Source organism: Cajanus cajan, chromosome 3 (genome assembly GCF_000230855.2).
Source record: "Cajanus cajan strain Asha chromosome 3, NIPB_CcT2T_4, whole genome shotgun sequence".
In the NCBI taxonomy this organism is placed as follows: domain Eukaryota; kingdom Viridiplantae; phylum Streptophyta; class Magnoliopsida; order Fabales; family Fabaceae; genus Cajanus; species Cajanus cajan.
The window spans coordinates 76,166,536-76,185,248 of NC_138519.1; the positions used below are offsets into that span (position 1 = coordinate 76,166,536).

The 18,713-nt window shown below is 35.1% G+C and overlaps 2 protein-coding genes across 2 annotated transcripts; both read right to left on the minus strand.

Annotated features, from left to right (window-relative positions):
• On the minus strand, positions 1–2,246 carry LOC145956470 (uncharacterized). Its single transcript, XM_083072075.1, has 4 exons — positions 1,643–2,246; positions 1,326–1,444; positions 878–1,226; positions 1–71 (listed from the first exon to the last, which is right to left on the minus strand). Exons 1-4 carry the CDS (start codon positions 2,244–2,246, stop codon positions 1–3), a joined length of 1,143 nt encoding a protein of 380 aa, XP_082928201.1.
• A 14,085-nt stretch (positions 2,247–16,331) lies between these two features.
• Positions 16,332–18,296, minus strand: LOC109796187 (pentatricopeptide repeat-containing protein At5g15010, mitochondrial). Its single transcript, XM_020355859.3, has one exon. The coding sequence runs from the start codon at positions 18,224–18,226 to the stop codon at positions 16,760–16,762; it is 1,467 nt and encodes a 488-aa protein (XP_020211448.1). The 5' UTR covers positions 18,227–18,296; the 3' UTR covers positions 16,332–16,759.
• Positions 18,297–18,713: the final 417 nt, after the last annotated feature.

The following is an 18,713-nucleotide window of genomic DNA, read 5'->3' on the forward strand; positions in this document are numbered from 1 at the left end:
TCATGAATCTTCAGTTGCCTTGAAGCATATGCCACCACCTTCCCATGTTGCCTCAGCACACACCCAAGACCCTGGTGAGAAGCGTCACAATACACATCAAAGGGCTCACCAGAATCCGGCAACACCAACACAGGAGAAGTAGTCAACCTCCTCTTCAATTCCTCAAAACTCTGTTCACAGGCATCTGTCCAAATAAACGGCTGCTCCTTCCTCGTTAATTGGGTCAGAGGCGCTACTATCTTAGAAAATCCTTCAATGAACCGACGATAGTAGCCCGCCAATCCCACAAAGCTCCGAATATCAGTGACGGTCCTCGGACGCTCCCACTGCAACACCGACTCCACCTTAGCCGGATCAACAGCAATCCCCTCCGCTGAAATCACGTGGCCCAAGAACCTCACTTCATCCAACCAGAATTCACATTTTGAAAGCTTAGCATATAGCTGCTTCGCTTTCAAAATCTCCAGCACCATCTTCAAGTGCTCTCCATGCTCTTCCCGGGTTCTTGAATAAATCAAGATATCATCGATAAACACCACCACGAATTCATCCAAGAACGGCCGGAAAATCCGGTTCATGTAATCCATGAACACTGCAGGGGCGTTGGTCACACCAAACGGCATCACGACGTACTCATAGTGGCCATACCTAGTCCTGAAAGCAGTCTTCGGTATGTCACCTTCCTTCACCCTAATCTGGTGATACCCCGACCGCAAATCGATCTTAGAGAACACCGATGCCCCTCTTAGCTGATCCATCAAGTCATCTATCCGGGGGAGAGGATATTTGTTCTTGATGGTCAACTTATTCAACTGCCGGTAATCCACACAAAGACGACTACCCCCATCCTTCTTCTTTACCAACAACACAGGAGCACCCCACGGCGAAACGCTCGGCCGCATTAACTGCTTCTCCAATAGGTCCTCCAACTGACTCTTCAACTCACTCAGCTCGGTAGGAGCCATCCTGTAGGGAGCTACTGACACTGGCCCCGCACCTGGGACCAGATCAATGCCAAACTCCATCTCCCTTACAGGAGGCAACCCAGGCACCTCATCAGGGAACACTTCAGCAAAGTCTCTCACCACGTCTATCTTAGAAATGATTCTCTCAGTCTCCACACTCATCATAACAAGCAGAAGACAACACTCTACTCCATCCCTCAGCCATGATTCAGCTTGACCAGCTGAAATCAATAACCCATCTTCCTCCTGCGGAAAGATCAACTGTCGGTTGGCACAATCTATGAGAACACGATTGGCAGATAACCAATCCATCCCCAAGATTATGTCAATATCAACTAAAGGTAAACAAATCAAGTTTACCTTGTACTTCTTCCCATTCACCACAATGGGGCAGCCAACACACAGCTCAGAAGTGACTACTGAAGCAGAAGCGGGCGTCGACACTAGTAGTCTCAACCCCAAATCACACACAGACACTCCTAACATAGCAACACATGCATAGGAAATAAAAGAATGGGAAGCTCCAGAATCAAACAAAAGCATCACATCCTTACCAGCAGCTTTGCCCTTCCCCTTTACAAGATCAGAAGAAGTCGAAGCTTCCGTACCCGTCAGAGCAAACACCCTACCAGCTGCAGTGGGTATGTCACCCCTCTGAGTCTCAGTCCTCTACACACCACTCCTCTGTGTATCATCTCTCTGCGCATCTCTCCTCGGTGTATTCTCCTCCGGTCTACTCCTGGTGGGACAGTTGAACGACAAGTGGCCCATCTGCTGGCATCTATAACATCTGTTCTCCGTGTGTGGACAATCCCTGATCAAATGGGATCCCCCACACCTGTAACACCTCAGAGTGGCACCTCCACTCTGTCTACCTCCACTGGCAGTACTGGAGGATTGCCTACTGACAGGACCCCCTTGCTGTGACTGGGGTCTATCATAGGGCTTCCTCTGACTTCCACCTCCCCTCCTGGACTCAGCTGGTCTCTCATTAGCTCTGACCACACGGTTACCCCCTTCTAACCTCTCCACAATCTTTGCCTTCTCTACCAAGGCAGGAAACTCGGTGATGGCTATAGGCACTACCACCTTCTTCAATTCATACTTCAATCCCTTCGAAAATTTTCTGCACTTCCAGGCTTCAGAAATAGTCTGCGAATAAAAACGGGCCAAATGCTCGAACCTCAACGCATACTCTGATACAGACATCCCACCCTGATGTAATCGCAGAAACTCAGCCTCCTTGGCGTGCCTCACGCTCTCCGGATAATACTTCTCCATAAACACTGTCCTGAAACACTCCTAATCCATGGTAACTCCCCTAGCAGCAAGCATCTGGCAAGTGTTCCTCCACCAATGCTCGGCCTCTCCCACCAACATATATACAGCATATACAAACCTCCTCTCTGGAGAACACCCCAGAACATTAAAGATCTTCTCTAACTCGCGTATCCAGCGGTCAGCTACCTCTGGATCCGCCTCACCCGTAAACTGTGGGGGATGACACTTCCGGAACTCAGCCAGGTCCCGACTCTCCTGTGACCCCGTGGGTCTTGCTGCACCAGCTGCAGCTCTTTCAGCTTCCATCCTAGCAAAATATGCATTTTGCTGCTGCATAGCCATAGCCATCATCTCCATGGCACGGGCTATCTGTTCGTTGGTCCTAGTCATCGTCTACAAAAATAACAGTATATTTAGTACACTACCACTCAACCAAACAACAATTTATAACACAACAGTTCATCACACCAATCAACACAGCAACAATACAACAAGATGGCACAACACAGAGTTAACACAACAAAAGCCCAAAGGGACCACCTCCAAAGGGTGTCCACTAGACTCGACCTGCTCTGATACCACTAAAGTGTAACGACCCGGCAGGCCGCAACACTCACAATTATAGCACACCGGAAACACTAGACAGAATAGAACGAGTATATAGATATAGTGTCTAGAATATAAATATATACATATGTTCCAAATCCGACTAGAGTTAGAGTATGCATATATAAGGATTACATCAAAAGTCACTATGCCAAGTGACCAAACCAAAACAAAGCATCCATAGGAGTCAGCTCCATCTATCAGCTGCCGATTCATCACTATCTACCGCCTATCCCTGCTCTGCTCCCGTACACAGTACGATCATAGCAGTCCAACCACATGGAAACACAAAGGGTAAGCTAGCATAAAAAGGAACAACATATGGAAATTTTTTAACAATAACAGCAATTACAACCACCAACGAATCGTCAATTAGCATCCAGTCAGTTATTTCCACACAGATTCACCAATACACACAAGATGCGTCGTCACGCATATCACCTCGGAGATCTCCTACAACACCTCAGCCTTTCGGCCTACAACTCCTCAGCCTTTCGGCCTACAACACCTCAGCCTTTCGGCCTACAACACCTCAGCCTTTCGGCCTACAACACCTCAGCCATTCGGCCTACAACAAATGATCTAACCTTTACACTCCATCGATGGTTGTGAACAAAAAACTTTTGAACCACGCCAACGATATCCACCCTCGTACCATCCACACCATACGTCCTCTCACAACTAGTGCCTACATCACTCTCAACGAGCAACCTCATTATGATGTCAAAAAAGTCGTTATCCTCAGAAGACACCACCAAATGCCTCCTCCCCATTCTAATACACTTGAATGCATCATGAATCATAAACTAAAAGGTAACAAAGGAGAAGGAAGGGGAAGAAAAATATTCGAGATGATGATAATAAAGAGGAACAACAACAACAACAACAACAACGAGCAAACAATAGACAAGCAAACAAACAAAATATGAAGCACAACCAACGAGAAATGAAAAATCCTCAAAACCACTCTTACAAAATCATAATTGCTAAACTTCTCTCTCACTCGCTTCATTCAGATCAAAGGTCCACGTTTAAATTCAACACAATGAGCGACCTAGATTCACCCACGACAACAATAATCATTGTCCATTAAAGCACGTGAGAAACTATCATGAACATGTGCTATGCGTCAATAGCTGCTTCACTCAATTAGTAAACAATCCAAACACATTTATAGTTGCTTCACTCCTGCAAAGCTTAGGACTACAAGATTATGTACCTCCCAACTTGGATAGTCTAAGCTGAGTTCACGATGAGCTCAGACTAGGTGAGCATCCTCGTTAGCTCACCACATTAAATCTAAAACAAAACTAACATCCAATCATATCTCGTAGAATCTTAGAACACACTAAATGACAATACATTAAAGGTTCATTAAACACCACACAATCACAAGAGTATATCAATAAATATCATGCAAAATTAAACATTAAGTGTCACAAAATACATAATTTTTTTCTTAATCTAGATTCTCTTATAACTTAAGCATCGAAGTATTTTTGTAAGTATCATTTGTTATCATAAATATTGAAATAGTTGACGTATCATTTTCATTGTTGAAGTACTCGCAAACTTATGTAAAAATATAAACTATTGAAACTAAAAATAAAATAAGTTAAATTATAGATATCTTAAAAAAAAAGTATTTTATCCCGATAGAAATTTAGAATAAGCCATTGCTAAATGAGTTAGTTTACCTGACAGTGTTGTTTCAAAATTGGGGCTTGAAATCATGACGTATATGGAGATAGGTTTGTGTGCAATGCAATTGGGTTTGGAGAAAAGAGGACCCACTTTTTAAATGTTGTGTACTTACGCAATGCAATACTTTTTTCTTGTTTAGGTAACTGACATGTCTTAGGCGTTTCCATTACCTATCTCCACATCATTAACACATGGTATGAATTACCTTCTACATTCTATTTTTTTATTTATTTTATTTTTGGTGAGAAATGTGTTCTAACATACAAGGATGAACGTAAGAAAGAAGCTTCTTGCACGTAATATGTTGTGTGGCGCCCTTATACATACACATAATTTCAATTGAAAAAAGGTGCTAGAAATTCAAAACTTTGTGTCTAACATAATTAATATTATATCTATTTATAATAAGTGTCGTCAATGACGGATCCAAAATTCTATTTTAGTGAAATATTTTTTTTAAAAAATTAATAATCATTATTATATATATATAATAAAATATTAATATTAAAAATAATTATTAGTAAATTCAATATATAAAATTAGATATGTAAAATATAATATTTTTAAATATATATTAATAATTTAATTAAAGTAAAAGAATATATTTATCCACCCTCACTATAATATAAGTCTATCAATAAATAAAAGATTAAAAAGATAAGTGTAACGACCCGGCAGGCCGCAACACTCACAATTATAGCACACCAGAAACACTAGACAGAATAGAACGAGTATATAGATATAGTGTCTAGAATATAAATATATACATATGTTCCAAATCCGACTAGAGTTAGAGTATGCAATATATAAGGATTACATCAAAAGTCACTATGCCAAGTGACCAAACCAAAACAAAGCATCCATAGGAGTCAGCTCCATCTATCAGCTGCCGATTCATCACTATCTACCGCCTATCCCTGCTCTGCTCCCGTACACAGTACGATCATAGCAGTCCAACCACATGGAAACACAAAGGGTAAGCTAGCATAAAAAGGAACAACATATGGAAAATTTTTAACAATAACAGCAATTACAACCACCAACGAATCGTCAATTAGCATCCAGTCAGTTATTTCCACACAGATTCACCAATACACACAAGATGCGTCGTCACGCATATCACCTCGGAGATCTCTTACAACACCTCAGCCTTTTGGCCTACAACTCCTCAGCCTTTCGGCCTACAACACCTCAGCCTTTCGGCCTACAACACCTCAGCCTTTCGGCCTACAACACCTCAGCCTTTCGACCTACAACACCTCAGCCTTTCGGCCTACAACAAACAATAGCAACACACAGTACAACACAACTATACCGACAACACATCAATTTCACGGTTCAACATATCATCTATAATATAAAACTACTTTTTAGTCCATTCACCAGAACAATTTAATATCAACTTCAACGTTATCTACTAGACGTCATGTCATAACTTTCCAATTCAATTCAACTCAACATAAGCATCATATTTAATAATTTCATCTCCGCGCCCGGCGCACACGTGGTTGCGCCTAGCGCGACGCAACCAGAGAGCACCAGGGGCCAACGCGCCCCAGCGCAGGTGTACCCGCGCCTGGCAGGACTCACCCAGAGAACCCAAGGCCCTCTCGCGCTTGGCGCAATCGTCATTGCGCCCAGCGCTGGCCAGGCAGAGACTCAAGGAGTCTCATGCGCCCGGCGCACCGAACCACGCGCACAGCGCGGGGGAGGCAAAGACCTCCCTTGGTCTCGCGCCTAGCGCAATTCAAATTGCGCCCAGCGCCCACAAGGCAGAGACTCCTAAGGAGTCTCGCGCCCAGCGAGACAAGGGGGCGCGCTCAGCGCCCAAAGGAAGGATCACAAAACCTGCCACAACTGGTATCGCGCCCAACGCGGTCCAAGTCACGCTCAGCGCGGGCCAGCCAGAGACCCACAATCTCAAGCGCGCGCAGCGCACTCATCATGGCGCTCGGCGAGCTTGACCAAATGGGGTCTCTTGATGGCCGCGCGCCCAGGTGCGAAAAACCCCGCTCAGCGCGAAGCTCAGTAGCAGCCAACCTTTTTCGAAAAATTTCATCAAAAACCTGCGAAAAGACCATAAACTTCACATGCAATAGGTTCAAAACACTACATTTTCATCCAAGAGTCCAAAAGTACTGCCTTTTCCAACATGCAACAACAATCAAGGCTATTCCCCAAAATTCCTCAACACCTCGAAACCCCAAAAACAACAAGTTTCTCTTAATCCAGCCACGAATCAACCATCTACAAGCATCCAACGAGTTTCTAGAACTCGTCCACAACCAAAAATAGCGAAAAAGAACAAAAATAATAGCTTCCCTTACCTCGGGTGAAGATTCCGAGTTCCGGGAAGCTTTGAACGGAGGAGAGAAGAGAACTAATGAGCTTCGAATGCAAGAGAAAGGAGAGGGGATCCCGACACCAGCTAGCACACCTCACAACTCAACACCACCACCTTGAGTTCAAATAAGGAGAGAAAAGAGTTTTAGAGGATTGAAGGAAAGAGGCTTCAGTTCAAAAATGAGAGGGAGAGGATGAGGTCTTGTGGAAGAAAGGAAAAAGTCAGAAAAGGGTCTCACAATAAGTTCTATAATAAGTATTATATAAACCTTTTAATATAATATTAATTTTTTTCTATCTATAATCCTATTAATATTATTCAGTAAATAGTTGTTGTATTGTATATTTTTTAAATAAATTAATTTTATAAAATCATATTTAGTTATTAACTTTGTTATTTATATAAAATAATGATACTTATTAAAAAAAACAGTTATTTAACCAAAATGCACAAAAATATATTCAAAGTACAACAGATGCTTTGTACGTTAAGGTCGCGATTTCGACCTTGGCGGAAAATAAGCCGAAAACTCAAAATGGAAAGTTTAAATGAAATATATTTTCTATCTAAATATAATAATATAAAGATTTAATATCATTCCACCTTTGAATTTTTAAAACAAATTAATCAGGTCTCTACATTAAAAAAATTGTAATTAACTTTTTTTTTAATAATTTTATAATTTAGTCTTTTAAATAATAAAATTAGAAGTTTGTTTACGATATGTGAAATTTAACATAATATTCTTTATATTTGTAAAAAAATAATTTTTTTATATCTATATTTAACAATCACATTATATTACTATTTTATGTCATCATCATCCATATATATATATATATATATATATATATATATATATATATATATTATACTTTAATTTTTATTCATGAAATTCTCCATAATTTCTCTCTGATTATAAGAATTATGGAATAGTTACTAATTTTAATAAAGAAATTAAAATCAGTACATAAAATGACATAAAATAATAATAATCTAATGTAATTATTCAAGTATGATAATATAAATAATATTCTATAAAAAGTTAATAAATTGTAAACAAACATTTAATCTTAAAGATTAAATTATAAAAATATATTTAATTCTATTATATATAATAAATGAATAATTTTAAATTTGTATTTAACGTTAATTTTATTAAAAAAAAAATTTTGCTTGTGTTCATCATAATTCTTTTGGAAGTATTTTTTTATTTGACATTATTTTATCACTTTGCAAAATAAATTCATTTAATATACAAAATTACCAATTCATCAATACGACACGACAACTCGGCAAAATATAAACTTCCCACTTAACTCAATAACACAAGTAAAGTTAAATAAAAAATAATTTAAGGATAATTAAATAATATTACATAATATGTACCTTCAAGTTTGACTACTATCATATTCACTCTTGTGTGGTTTATAAGTAAGTAAAAAAATTCATATTCATTACTTATAATATCTTACTTACTTATAATATCCTTTAAGATATTCATGACATATTTTATCTATGAATATTCATAGATATAGATATTAATAACTTTTTCAATAACATTTTAAAAAAATAAAATAAAATAAATTTATAATTTAAAATTAGTTTATATATAAGTTAAAAATAAGTTTTGAAAAAATCTAACATAATCTATTTTATAAATTAACTTATTAATGAACTAATTTTAATTTAATATAAAAATGAATTTTATTTTTCATTCATCTATTTCGGCAAAGATGAAGGGGGGTTGTAATTTGTGAAATGCATGGATTGGAGGCTCAAGTCTATGGTGCTTGTGAGGTTTCTTATCTAGATAATTATGCAAGAGTTTGGAAATGTCCAGATATATGTGGTAAACAAAAAATTGCGTGAAAATTAACATGACTCCCACAATGTAGTGTGGTTTAGAAAGGAAAAGAATGCAATTAATCATTTATCCTGTTTACATATATAGTCTTTAATTATATTATTATTATATTTATCCTAAGCTTCCTGAAATCCGCAAAGTCCATACGTTTAAAAGGTTGTGACTTTGTTTAGATTTTCTATAGCCATCCCCACCAATTCATATAGTTATATTTAGTTAGTGTTGTTTAATATATACTAATATATAAAAGATATTTTTTTTAATAATCATCTTAATTTTTACATTAATAGATTATTATATTTTTTTATTATTAAAAGATTAATATTTTATCAAACTTAACATCTTGAAGTTCAAGAATAAATTGTAACATTGATTGAAATAACATATTTTTATTATTTATTTTTATTTTTAATTAATAAAAATATGAAAGTATTTTAATCCCACTAATTATTGATAATGACCAAAGGTTATGCATGTAACTTTTATTTAGTAAACAGAAGCTTTCTGAATCTTCTTTTCCTATTGCACATTAGGAAAAAATAACTTGAATTTGCATTTTTTTTAATGATCATGTCTTGAGAGGAAATTAATCAAAATAATTTTCAAATGAAAACTTCGACTTCCAACTTCCAAACTTGCTTTCAGCGGGTCTCATATAGGTCACTATATATACGTCTAATTAATCTCATAATTAGTTTTAATTTTTTGATAAGTGACTTGTTTTAATCAATTGTATTTTGTTTAATCACCGTAAGTATGTCTCTCTCTGTGAGATATGTATCAAATGAGTTAACATTGCTTTTACAAGAACGAGAGGAATAAATATCAATTATTAAATTTTAGTGTAAGTGATCAAAATTAAAATATATAAGTAAAGATTTTTTTTTTTTAATTTTAAATTCTCGATCATCTATAAAGGTTCGATTTATCCTTCCTACTTTTATATAAAAGTAATTTTCTCACAAAATAATCTTTTTATACATGCGTGTGCATAAATTAAAAGTAAAGAAAATACTACCAAGCGACGAGCTAACTTTGATATATATATAATCACAATATTAAAGTTTATAAAAATACCAATTTAGGTTAGTATTAGTGAAAAACTTGTCTTACGAAATTAAATGATCAAAATCAAATCTTACCTCTTAAAATTAAAAAAAAAAGAGTTGGAAATGAGATGTTTATCTTTCGAATCTTTGAAAGAGATACTTCTTAATAATAAATCAATTTAAAAAAAATTAAACATTTTAAAAATTATTAAAATCCCATATAACACAAGAGAATGTATGTTTAAAATATTCTTATTATGATTTCTCTATAATTCAATCAGGTCATTAATTCTAATATATATAAATATTTATCACATTTCTAAAGTTAAACTACTAAAAAAAATCTAATGCCACAAGCTTAATCCATTCTCGAATAATAATTATAGCAAAATTATCTCTGACAAACTGTCATACATTGGCAATACGTACACTTTTAAGTTAGGGTATTTTTTGTTATTTTTTTATAATTAAAAGTTTAAATAAGAATAACACATGTCTCATTAAAAGTTAAGGTTAACCATTAACTATTCTTAAAAAAATTTGAACGCGATTATATATGTATTATTTATCTCATTTCTGATACAAATTTGTATAGAAGGATTTAAAATATGAAAAAAGTAGGCTTCATGATGTATATTGGGTTTTGAATTCAAGTTTTAAAGATGATTCTTGCCATATTTTTTGAAAGCCTGAAGAATGTATTGGTGCGGCTGCTTCAAAAATCTTTTACTACTTAATTTATTCCTTGATAGATAGATAAATAAACAGTGATGAAGAGAGAGGGATTTGCTTACTTGTATACTGATAAAATACATCATAATATTTAGAAGAAGAAAAAAAAGCTTACTATATTTTATTTAAATAGGTTTATCAATGTTGTCTTAGTAAGTTTTTATTTAGAAAATAAAACATGTCGAATTGGTAGCACCTTGTTTCAGATAGGGATGACTAGGACACGTTGCAGGAATATTCTGATTCCTGATGAAATCCATTTATATAACGTCCTTATCAGCCATATATATTCCGTACTCTTTTCATTCCGAAAGAACATGTTCTCTTTCGCATTTGGACGTAGAAAACTTGTACATATCACTCATATATACGTATATTGCATATATAACAGCTACTAATAGAAAGATGTAGCGGCAAAATCTTTCTACTGGATAATGTTTTCCTATCTTTTACTTCAAGTTTCTTTCTACCTTTCTCTCTTACTCTTACTTTTGCTTTTCTTTCTCTTTATACCAATAAAACCAAAACCTCTCAGCAAATTAGAAATAATTTTCAAGAAGCCATAAATAAAATCACGGGAGGTTTTGTGTAACAATACTTTTAATTTTTGCATATATATATATATATATATGATTTATCACCATTCCTACGTATTTGATAAGTGAAAAAAGTAGCATTAATTTGAGTATTTGTGTATTAGTGAAATTTAAATTTGAAGTTTCAACACAACTGAAACATTTCTTGTCACGTCAGCATCCATGATCCAACATAAATTTTTCTTTTTTCTTTTTTCTTTTTTAAGAAAAATGTATTGTCTAATTGACCTTCAACATCTTTATTAACTACCATTGCTAATCACACATTACCCAATTGATAATTATTTTCGAAATAGATGTTTAGCAAATTATATACATTGCCTCTAGCAGTAGTGGCTGAGTTTTTGTCTTTCTCTTTGTCTTCTTACAATGAAATTAAGTTACGTACCAACTTTCTTATTGTCGGGGTTTATTTTGTCAAGGACGCTTATAATATATCATACGAAGCAAACAATGTAAGTTTGGTAATGTTTCATTTTCCTTACCCTTCTATGGTTAAGAAAATCTTGTAAATATAATGTGATTGTGTAATACAGTGTAGAAAGATACAAACTTTTCATCGATCTATCAATTATAGATGTTTCAACAAACGAATCAGTACAAATAATTACAACAACGACAACCCCCCGAAAAACAAAGAATATACAAATTGACACCAACAAAAATGGCGTACGTTGACCATCAAGTCATAATAACTAAGAAAATTAAATTTGACAAGTTACGAAGTAATCTTTATCATGTACGATATATTAATGCTTTCCCTCCCAAGAGTACAACCTTATAGTTTAAGGAACTTCAATAAATACTATTGGTATAGTTGTTTTGAGTTGTACCGGTAACTTTTACCATGTTGAGAATTTTTCTTTCTAATGTGGTCGTGGTATTCCTTCATGATGATATTTATTAACTCCATTTTTTTAGGTACATTAACAATATTTTCAACTGGTGTAATAAAACAATATTTTCAACTCAGATTTTGTGTCAATCAAAATTAAATTCCTTTATGAATGCTTATAAATTTGTACTTCAAGTACATTAAAGTAATGATAATTAATTCTATTAGGTGCTGGTTCAATTTTAAAATAAATAGAAATTTAGAACCACATTCAGATATTGATTAGCTGGGATCATTGTCAAAAATGTCTTGTTGAAGTGGAATTTTGCAATAATGTTGCCTAACCAAGATTTTCAACAATGTACCATAAACCCATCCAATCCTATACAGTATCTATGAGCCGAAATCAGCTGGAGTTCCATTAACATTATATCAGGCAATCTTAACAAAAAGTTTCAACCATAAATTGATGCAAAACATAAATCAGAAAGAGTTTAAGACTTGATCATAAGGATGGTGGGTCTTTAGGAACCGAATGAGCATTGATTTGATTTGAAGTACGTACGAGCAACAACTATGCTAATAGTATTATATACTGAAAATTATTCTAACATTTGTGTTGGGAATTTATATCTTTAACAGAAAGCAGTGCTGGTTTCACGTGATTTGGTGCATTTCTTTGCATATAGGTTAGAATATTTACTCTCAAGTCTCAACCTCACGTTCTTGCAAAGTGAATTTCAGGAGATTTATGAGATTCGAGGGAGTGCTAGCTTTTCACGAATTTTACAGCCATAAGAAATGTTCTGTTTAATCAACTTTTTGCTTCAGTGATTAAAATCTCTAGATAGATGAAAGTAAGTTTGTCCCAACTCCTTATTGATATGAAATATTTATCAATTTTAATGATGATTTATTTTCATTGAAAAGTCTAACTAGTCATTTTTAATGAATTTGTCATTTCAATTTTTATTTTTTATTTTTTATTTTTTATATTTTTTTATCTATATGACTCAAACTTGAAACTTTTTATAAAGAGATCAAATTTAATACCAGTTAGACCAATGAGATGTTAGTTGCCATATGAATTTGCAATGCATTATTGTATTTGAAATGCTGCCTAAAAATTAAAATGCAAACTATACAAGTGGTGTAGGATAACTTAGTTGGTATTTCTTGTAGTAGTCTCTGTCAGGGAGTTGCAGTTATATGGTGAAGGATCAAATCAATCCCTAATCTCCTTTTTCCACTTTCTTTCTCTAATTAAAATCCCAAAAGACTCCTAGCTATTTATATGTCCTTATATTTAAGGTCATATTTTAGGTAGTGTTAGGCTTTAATTAGCTTTAGCCAACTGAAAATAATATTTGTACAGAAAAGATAAGTAGGGCCAAATGAGCAGCATCATTTTCCATATTGTCAAATCATATTGGACCATTCATCAAAACCTCTTGTTGTTTCCACCTTTCAATAATGTTGTGAGGGACTCTCACTCAATTTAAGTTGAAACCCTCTTATTGGTATCGCATGAAGTTTAGATATTCAAACCTCAAACTTAAAAGGGCATTTTTGTTATGTTATAAGCACCAATCATGAATCGCGTTACATGAAAAGGAAGGCATTTCACATGCTTTTCTTGGTTTACAGGTTTCATCGATAAAATTGTTAATTACAGGACTGATCCTTCAACATTTGTGAAGTTATCTCTAACATCTTTTCTCCCATCTGTAACAAAGTAATCTGAAAGGAGAAATATGATAACTGATAAGTGTTGCCAAGGGTTTGGATCTTCTAGTTCGATAAAATTTCAATCCTTAATTAAAAATAATAAAGAAAAATTAAATAATAAAAAAATGTATGGAGTTTTGATGGTGGAAATTTTCACTCAAGAAAATTAATGTGAAAATCCCACATAAGAAAATTCATTATTGTGCCGTTAATGTTATTCTTCCAATTCAAATTGAAGACTCGTCTAAAATGTATATATAATAAAATATTTTGTTGAATATTAATGTATATTATTAAAATAAAATTTAAATTTTAATTGGACAACAATAAATCGACGCTTATGGTGTAACATCTTATTTATATTCAAATTGAAATCCTCAAAGTACCAGAAATTCTCAAGTCCAGCCAGAGGAGGGTCTCCTGCTCTTTCACCCCCACTCAAAGATCTTAATAAAAAAAAAAATATCTAGTGACTTGATCCCCCTGTATTTTGCACTTTTACTGACCTCGAAAATTTAGTACTTACTGAACGACTTAAATTATGGATTTGGTTATTTTTTTGCTTTAACTATGAAAATTTGTAAAGTAATATTTTAATTTATCAAATTATGATGAAATGGTTGAAATTGAATTGCTTAAGAATGAGCCCAATCACATGGTACAATTCGAGACTTAAAGGTCATGGGTATTGATGATATTTGCACCCCATGTTTTGACCTTGCACCACCAGCAATTTTTTTATAAAAATATTTTTCCCTAGATCTAGTTTTCATTGTGTATTTTATATATAAGATGTAAGCACCTAATTTTTTTAGAACTAATTATCATTATTATATGCATTTATCAAAAAAATATCAAAAACGAAAAAGAGGAGAAATTTATTATACTAATAATAATAAGAGAGAAAAAAACTAGGGGGAAAAAGAAGACTGAAGGGAAAACCTTTTACCCAAAGTGTTGTTGGATAAAAGGCTATTGACCCATTAACCCATGACAACCTGTTAAAATCAAAAACCCACAACCCAAACCCACTTTAAACCCAACCTATTATAGCCTAAGAAAAATCCTAGACTCCGGTGTATGTTGCGTCCACAGCCCTTGTATTTAACTATTTATCTATTATCTATTATTGTAAATAGTTTTTATTCTAAATTGTTTGTATCTATCTAGTTAGACACAAGTGTTGTGGAAGGTTTACAGCCGGCACCTACATTAATCACCATTGAAATACAAAACTATTGAGAATCGCCAATCTTAATGTTGGTCAAATTCTTTTGGGCCTCGTTTCACATATGGTTCCTTCAAACACTAAACACCACATCCGAAACCAAAACCCACCCACCAGGAAAAAGAGAGATAGGCAAGTGTTGAAAACCCATAATCCATATATAGAGCTCCCCATCTTAGGTATTGTTTTCTTAATCCAAACATTAAAAGTGTTTAAGTTGTCTTGATTTGAATTTAAGTTAAAGTATACTTCAAGTTGAGCACATTTAATTGGTTTAGTTTCTAAAAGAAAAACTCTAGTATATTTCAATTCATCAAGTTAATATATATATATATATATACACATTATATAAACTTTTATCCTTTTATACTACGGTGAAGGATTTAAGTAGTTTATATGAAATTTTAAGTTTACTTTTCTCTGTTATCATTAGTAACATACAAATTTAGAGCTGAGGGTAGAAAAGTGGAGAATGATGACTAAGACAACTAGAGTTGCATTAACTGGGGCAGTGGTAAGTAGAACAGATGGTACCCTTGAGCTGAACGTTTTGTTGCTAGACTATAACTAGCTGAATTAGGTATTCAACAAGATCAGGGCATTTTGTTGAAAGGCTATAACTAGAGCTGAACTGGGTATTCAACAAGAACTGGACATTCTACTCAATAACTAAATCATCAAGGCCTCTATAATAAGACTACACAATAAACAACTACATATAGAAATTTACATTAAACCGCATACAAAGTAAGATCCCAGCATGTACCGAGAGATGTAATCTAAATAAGGATTATTCAAATAAAAGATGTGAAATACCTCATTCGGGGACAAGCCTTAAGTTGGTTTGATATCAAATAAAAGAATGAATTGAACTATAAAGTCCTAATCTTTAAGGCGATTTGAAGATCACATACCACTTTCAACTGTGATTATGATCTCAAATAATTAACACAAACACAGACCAATAGTCCAATACTAGAAGTACAAGTTGATCAGAACCAGCAAGAATTACCTTGTTATCTTCCAACCAAACATGATACAGAAAAATAAATATGGATCAAATTTATAGAGTAGAACCCAAGTTTTCAAGTAGGGTTGCTATGAAGAAATCTGTGTGAAATATGATAACAAAGTATCTCAAAGCCACTTAAATATTTCTCATTCTCATAACTATAATTATATTAACAAAATATCAAAGCCTAGATACACTGAATGTAATAAGGGTAGATAATTGATGACCTTTACAACTAAGTCCATACTCCAGATAATTTTGATGGAGCATAACATATAACATATAAGGTTAGACGAGTGCTTATTGACACATCAAGAATAATCATTGAATCATGCATAAAAACTACATGTATATAAAATATTGGAAACAAAATAACCCACTGTATAGCCCATCTCTTCAAGTACATCTTTTTCCATTTTGTTTGCAACAGTTTGAACTCTAGACCAATAATTACAACAACAAAAAATGCAAGCAAAATAGCATAAATAAGCGTACTGATAATCTAGATCAAATCAAAAGCAAATGAAAAAAAAAAAAAATCAAAATTTGTAAACAGATGAAGCTTTTTTATGTAAGTTAGAACATATGCTTATAACAAAAAACCTATATAAACTTCATCCACCTTCTACCTTCAAAAACAATTCCACAATGATCTTTTGCTGTAACTATATACAATAATGACACATATGCCATACTCATAGTGAGCAGAATCAAAGTATCAACTTAAATAACCATTTCAAAGTTCTTCCCCCCACTGGTAGGTAAAAGTGAAACATTCAAATTGAATGCAACTTTTACAAAACCCAAACCGCCTAATTAGCTTTCCACTTTCTCAAAAGCTCTTCATACACAGATTCTTTTCTGTCTTTAACAAGGCTCTGTCTCAGCTTGGACAATGTGGCAGAGGACAACCTGATTCCCCTTCTAATCATATCCTCAGCATACTTGACTGCCTCCGGAACCCTATTCAAATCGCGAAGCCCCACCACCAGAAAATTCGCTGTCCGCTCCAAATCCTTCCCGTAATTCTCCACCATACACCTCCAAACCTTCATCGCCATAAAAGCATCCCCATTATCCACATAAACCTTAACTGCTGCAGCGCAATTAGCCTGCTCCGGCACACACTCATTCTTCACCATCTCAGCAAACACAGTGGAAGCCTCCCTCAACTTCCTGCCCTTGATCAAGAACTGAAACAACATGTTATAACTCATGGTATCCGGAAAAACCCCTTGGTAAACCATCTCATCAAGCAACCTCCTGGCAGCCTCGGTATCGCTCTGGTAGCAATGCAACACAATCATCAAATTGTACATCTCAGTGGTGGGCTGCACGACCTTCCCCACCACCAAAACCTCCCAGAAAAACTGAGCAGTCCTCACATCATGACTCTGAAGACACTCATCCAATGCAGCCTTCAAGAACCTGACACCAGGGTAACACCTCCTATCTCTCATTGAATCAACAAACTTAATGGCCTCAAGCAATCCATCACGGCCACGAACAAGCGTGCAAAGGAAGGAATCATAGGCAGCCACATTGGCAGGATCCCATCCAATTTCAATGACCATCTCAGCAAATGTCTCCTTGGCACCAACAACACTCATCTCCTTCTCCCAACCCTCCATCAAAATGGCGTAGGTATCGGCGTCGGGGCGAACAAAGTTCTTGGCAACCTGCAAATAGTCAGAAGCATCAACAGTCCTACCATCCTTACAAATAGCACTAAACAAGGAATTCAATGCGACAGTGTCTCTGTGGAGGCCGTAATTCTCCATGGCCTCGAAGGCGGCCAGGGCTTCCGCGGTGCGATCGGAGGCCACGTAGCTGCCGAAGACGGAGGCGAAGGTGGCCAGGGAGAGGAGCCGCTCGGTGTGCATCGACTTGATGGCGTCCCACATGGCGTCGAAGAAGAGGTTCTTGCCGAGGAGGTCCACCACCAGGTTCCACGAGTAAGGGGTGTGCCTGTGCCGGAGCTGGTGGCCCGACCACCGGAAGAACTTCACGGCCTGCCCGGGGAAGCCGTACGAGAGCTTCAGGACCTGCTCCACGTCGGAGGGGGAGACGGCGATGGCGGCGGAGCGGAGGGAAGCTTCCAAGGCGGCGGCGGGGGTGGTGGCAATGAGGTGGCAGAGGGATTTGACGTTGGAAGGGAGATTGGGGATGTCTTGGAACGAAGGGAAGTCGGGGCGGGGCTTCGGCTTCGGCTTCGGCTTCGGTGGAGAAGGAGAAGAACGGTGGCTTCGCTTTCTGCTACGGAAAGGGCTTTCCGCCATATCGGAACCCTAATTGTTAGAACTCAGAAGAGAAAGACAGTACCAGGAAGATCCATGTTCTTTCCTTTTTTATTGTTTTTTTTTTTATTTACGTTTTTATAGAAAATAATAAAATAGTTGTTTAAAAAAAAACTATTTTTTTAATAATATTATTATTTATTAGTAACAATTATCTATGATAAAAACTGAGCACAAAAGAAAAATATATATATTCTCATATCTTAAACTTTACTCTTTAAGTTTTTATAAATATAGTGTAAATTTTAATTTCCTCCAAATTATTCTTTAAATTATATTTTATTATTATTTTTGTATGTAAATTTTGCAACTTAAATATTTATTAGATAAAATTAAATTTTATAATAAATTACATTTATTTTTTATAAATATAAATTTAGTTTAAGATAAACTCATGCAAAATTAAAATTAACCATCAATCTTTTTTAAAAGTTTTTAATGAAATTATTATATTTAATAACTATTTATG

Coding starts and splice junctions, on each gene's coding strand:
- LOC145956470 (XM_083072075.1), bottom strand. CDS start 2,246: ATGGAGAAGTATTATCCGGAGAGCGTGAGGCACGCCAAGGAGGCTGAG. Junction 1,445..1,642: donor AGATGATACACAGAGGAGTG/GTGTGTAGAGGA, acceptor TTGCTATGTTAG/GAGTGTCTGTGTGTGATTTG. Junction 1,227..1,325: donor TGAATGGGAAGAAGTACAAG/GTAAACTTGATT, acceptor GCCAACCGACAG/TTGATCTTTCCGCAGGAGGA.
- LOC109796187 (XM_020355859.3), bottom strand. CDS start 18,226: ATGGCGGAAAGCCCTTTCCGTAGCAGAAAGCGAAGCCACCGTTCTTCT.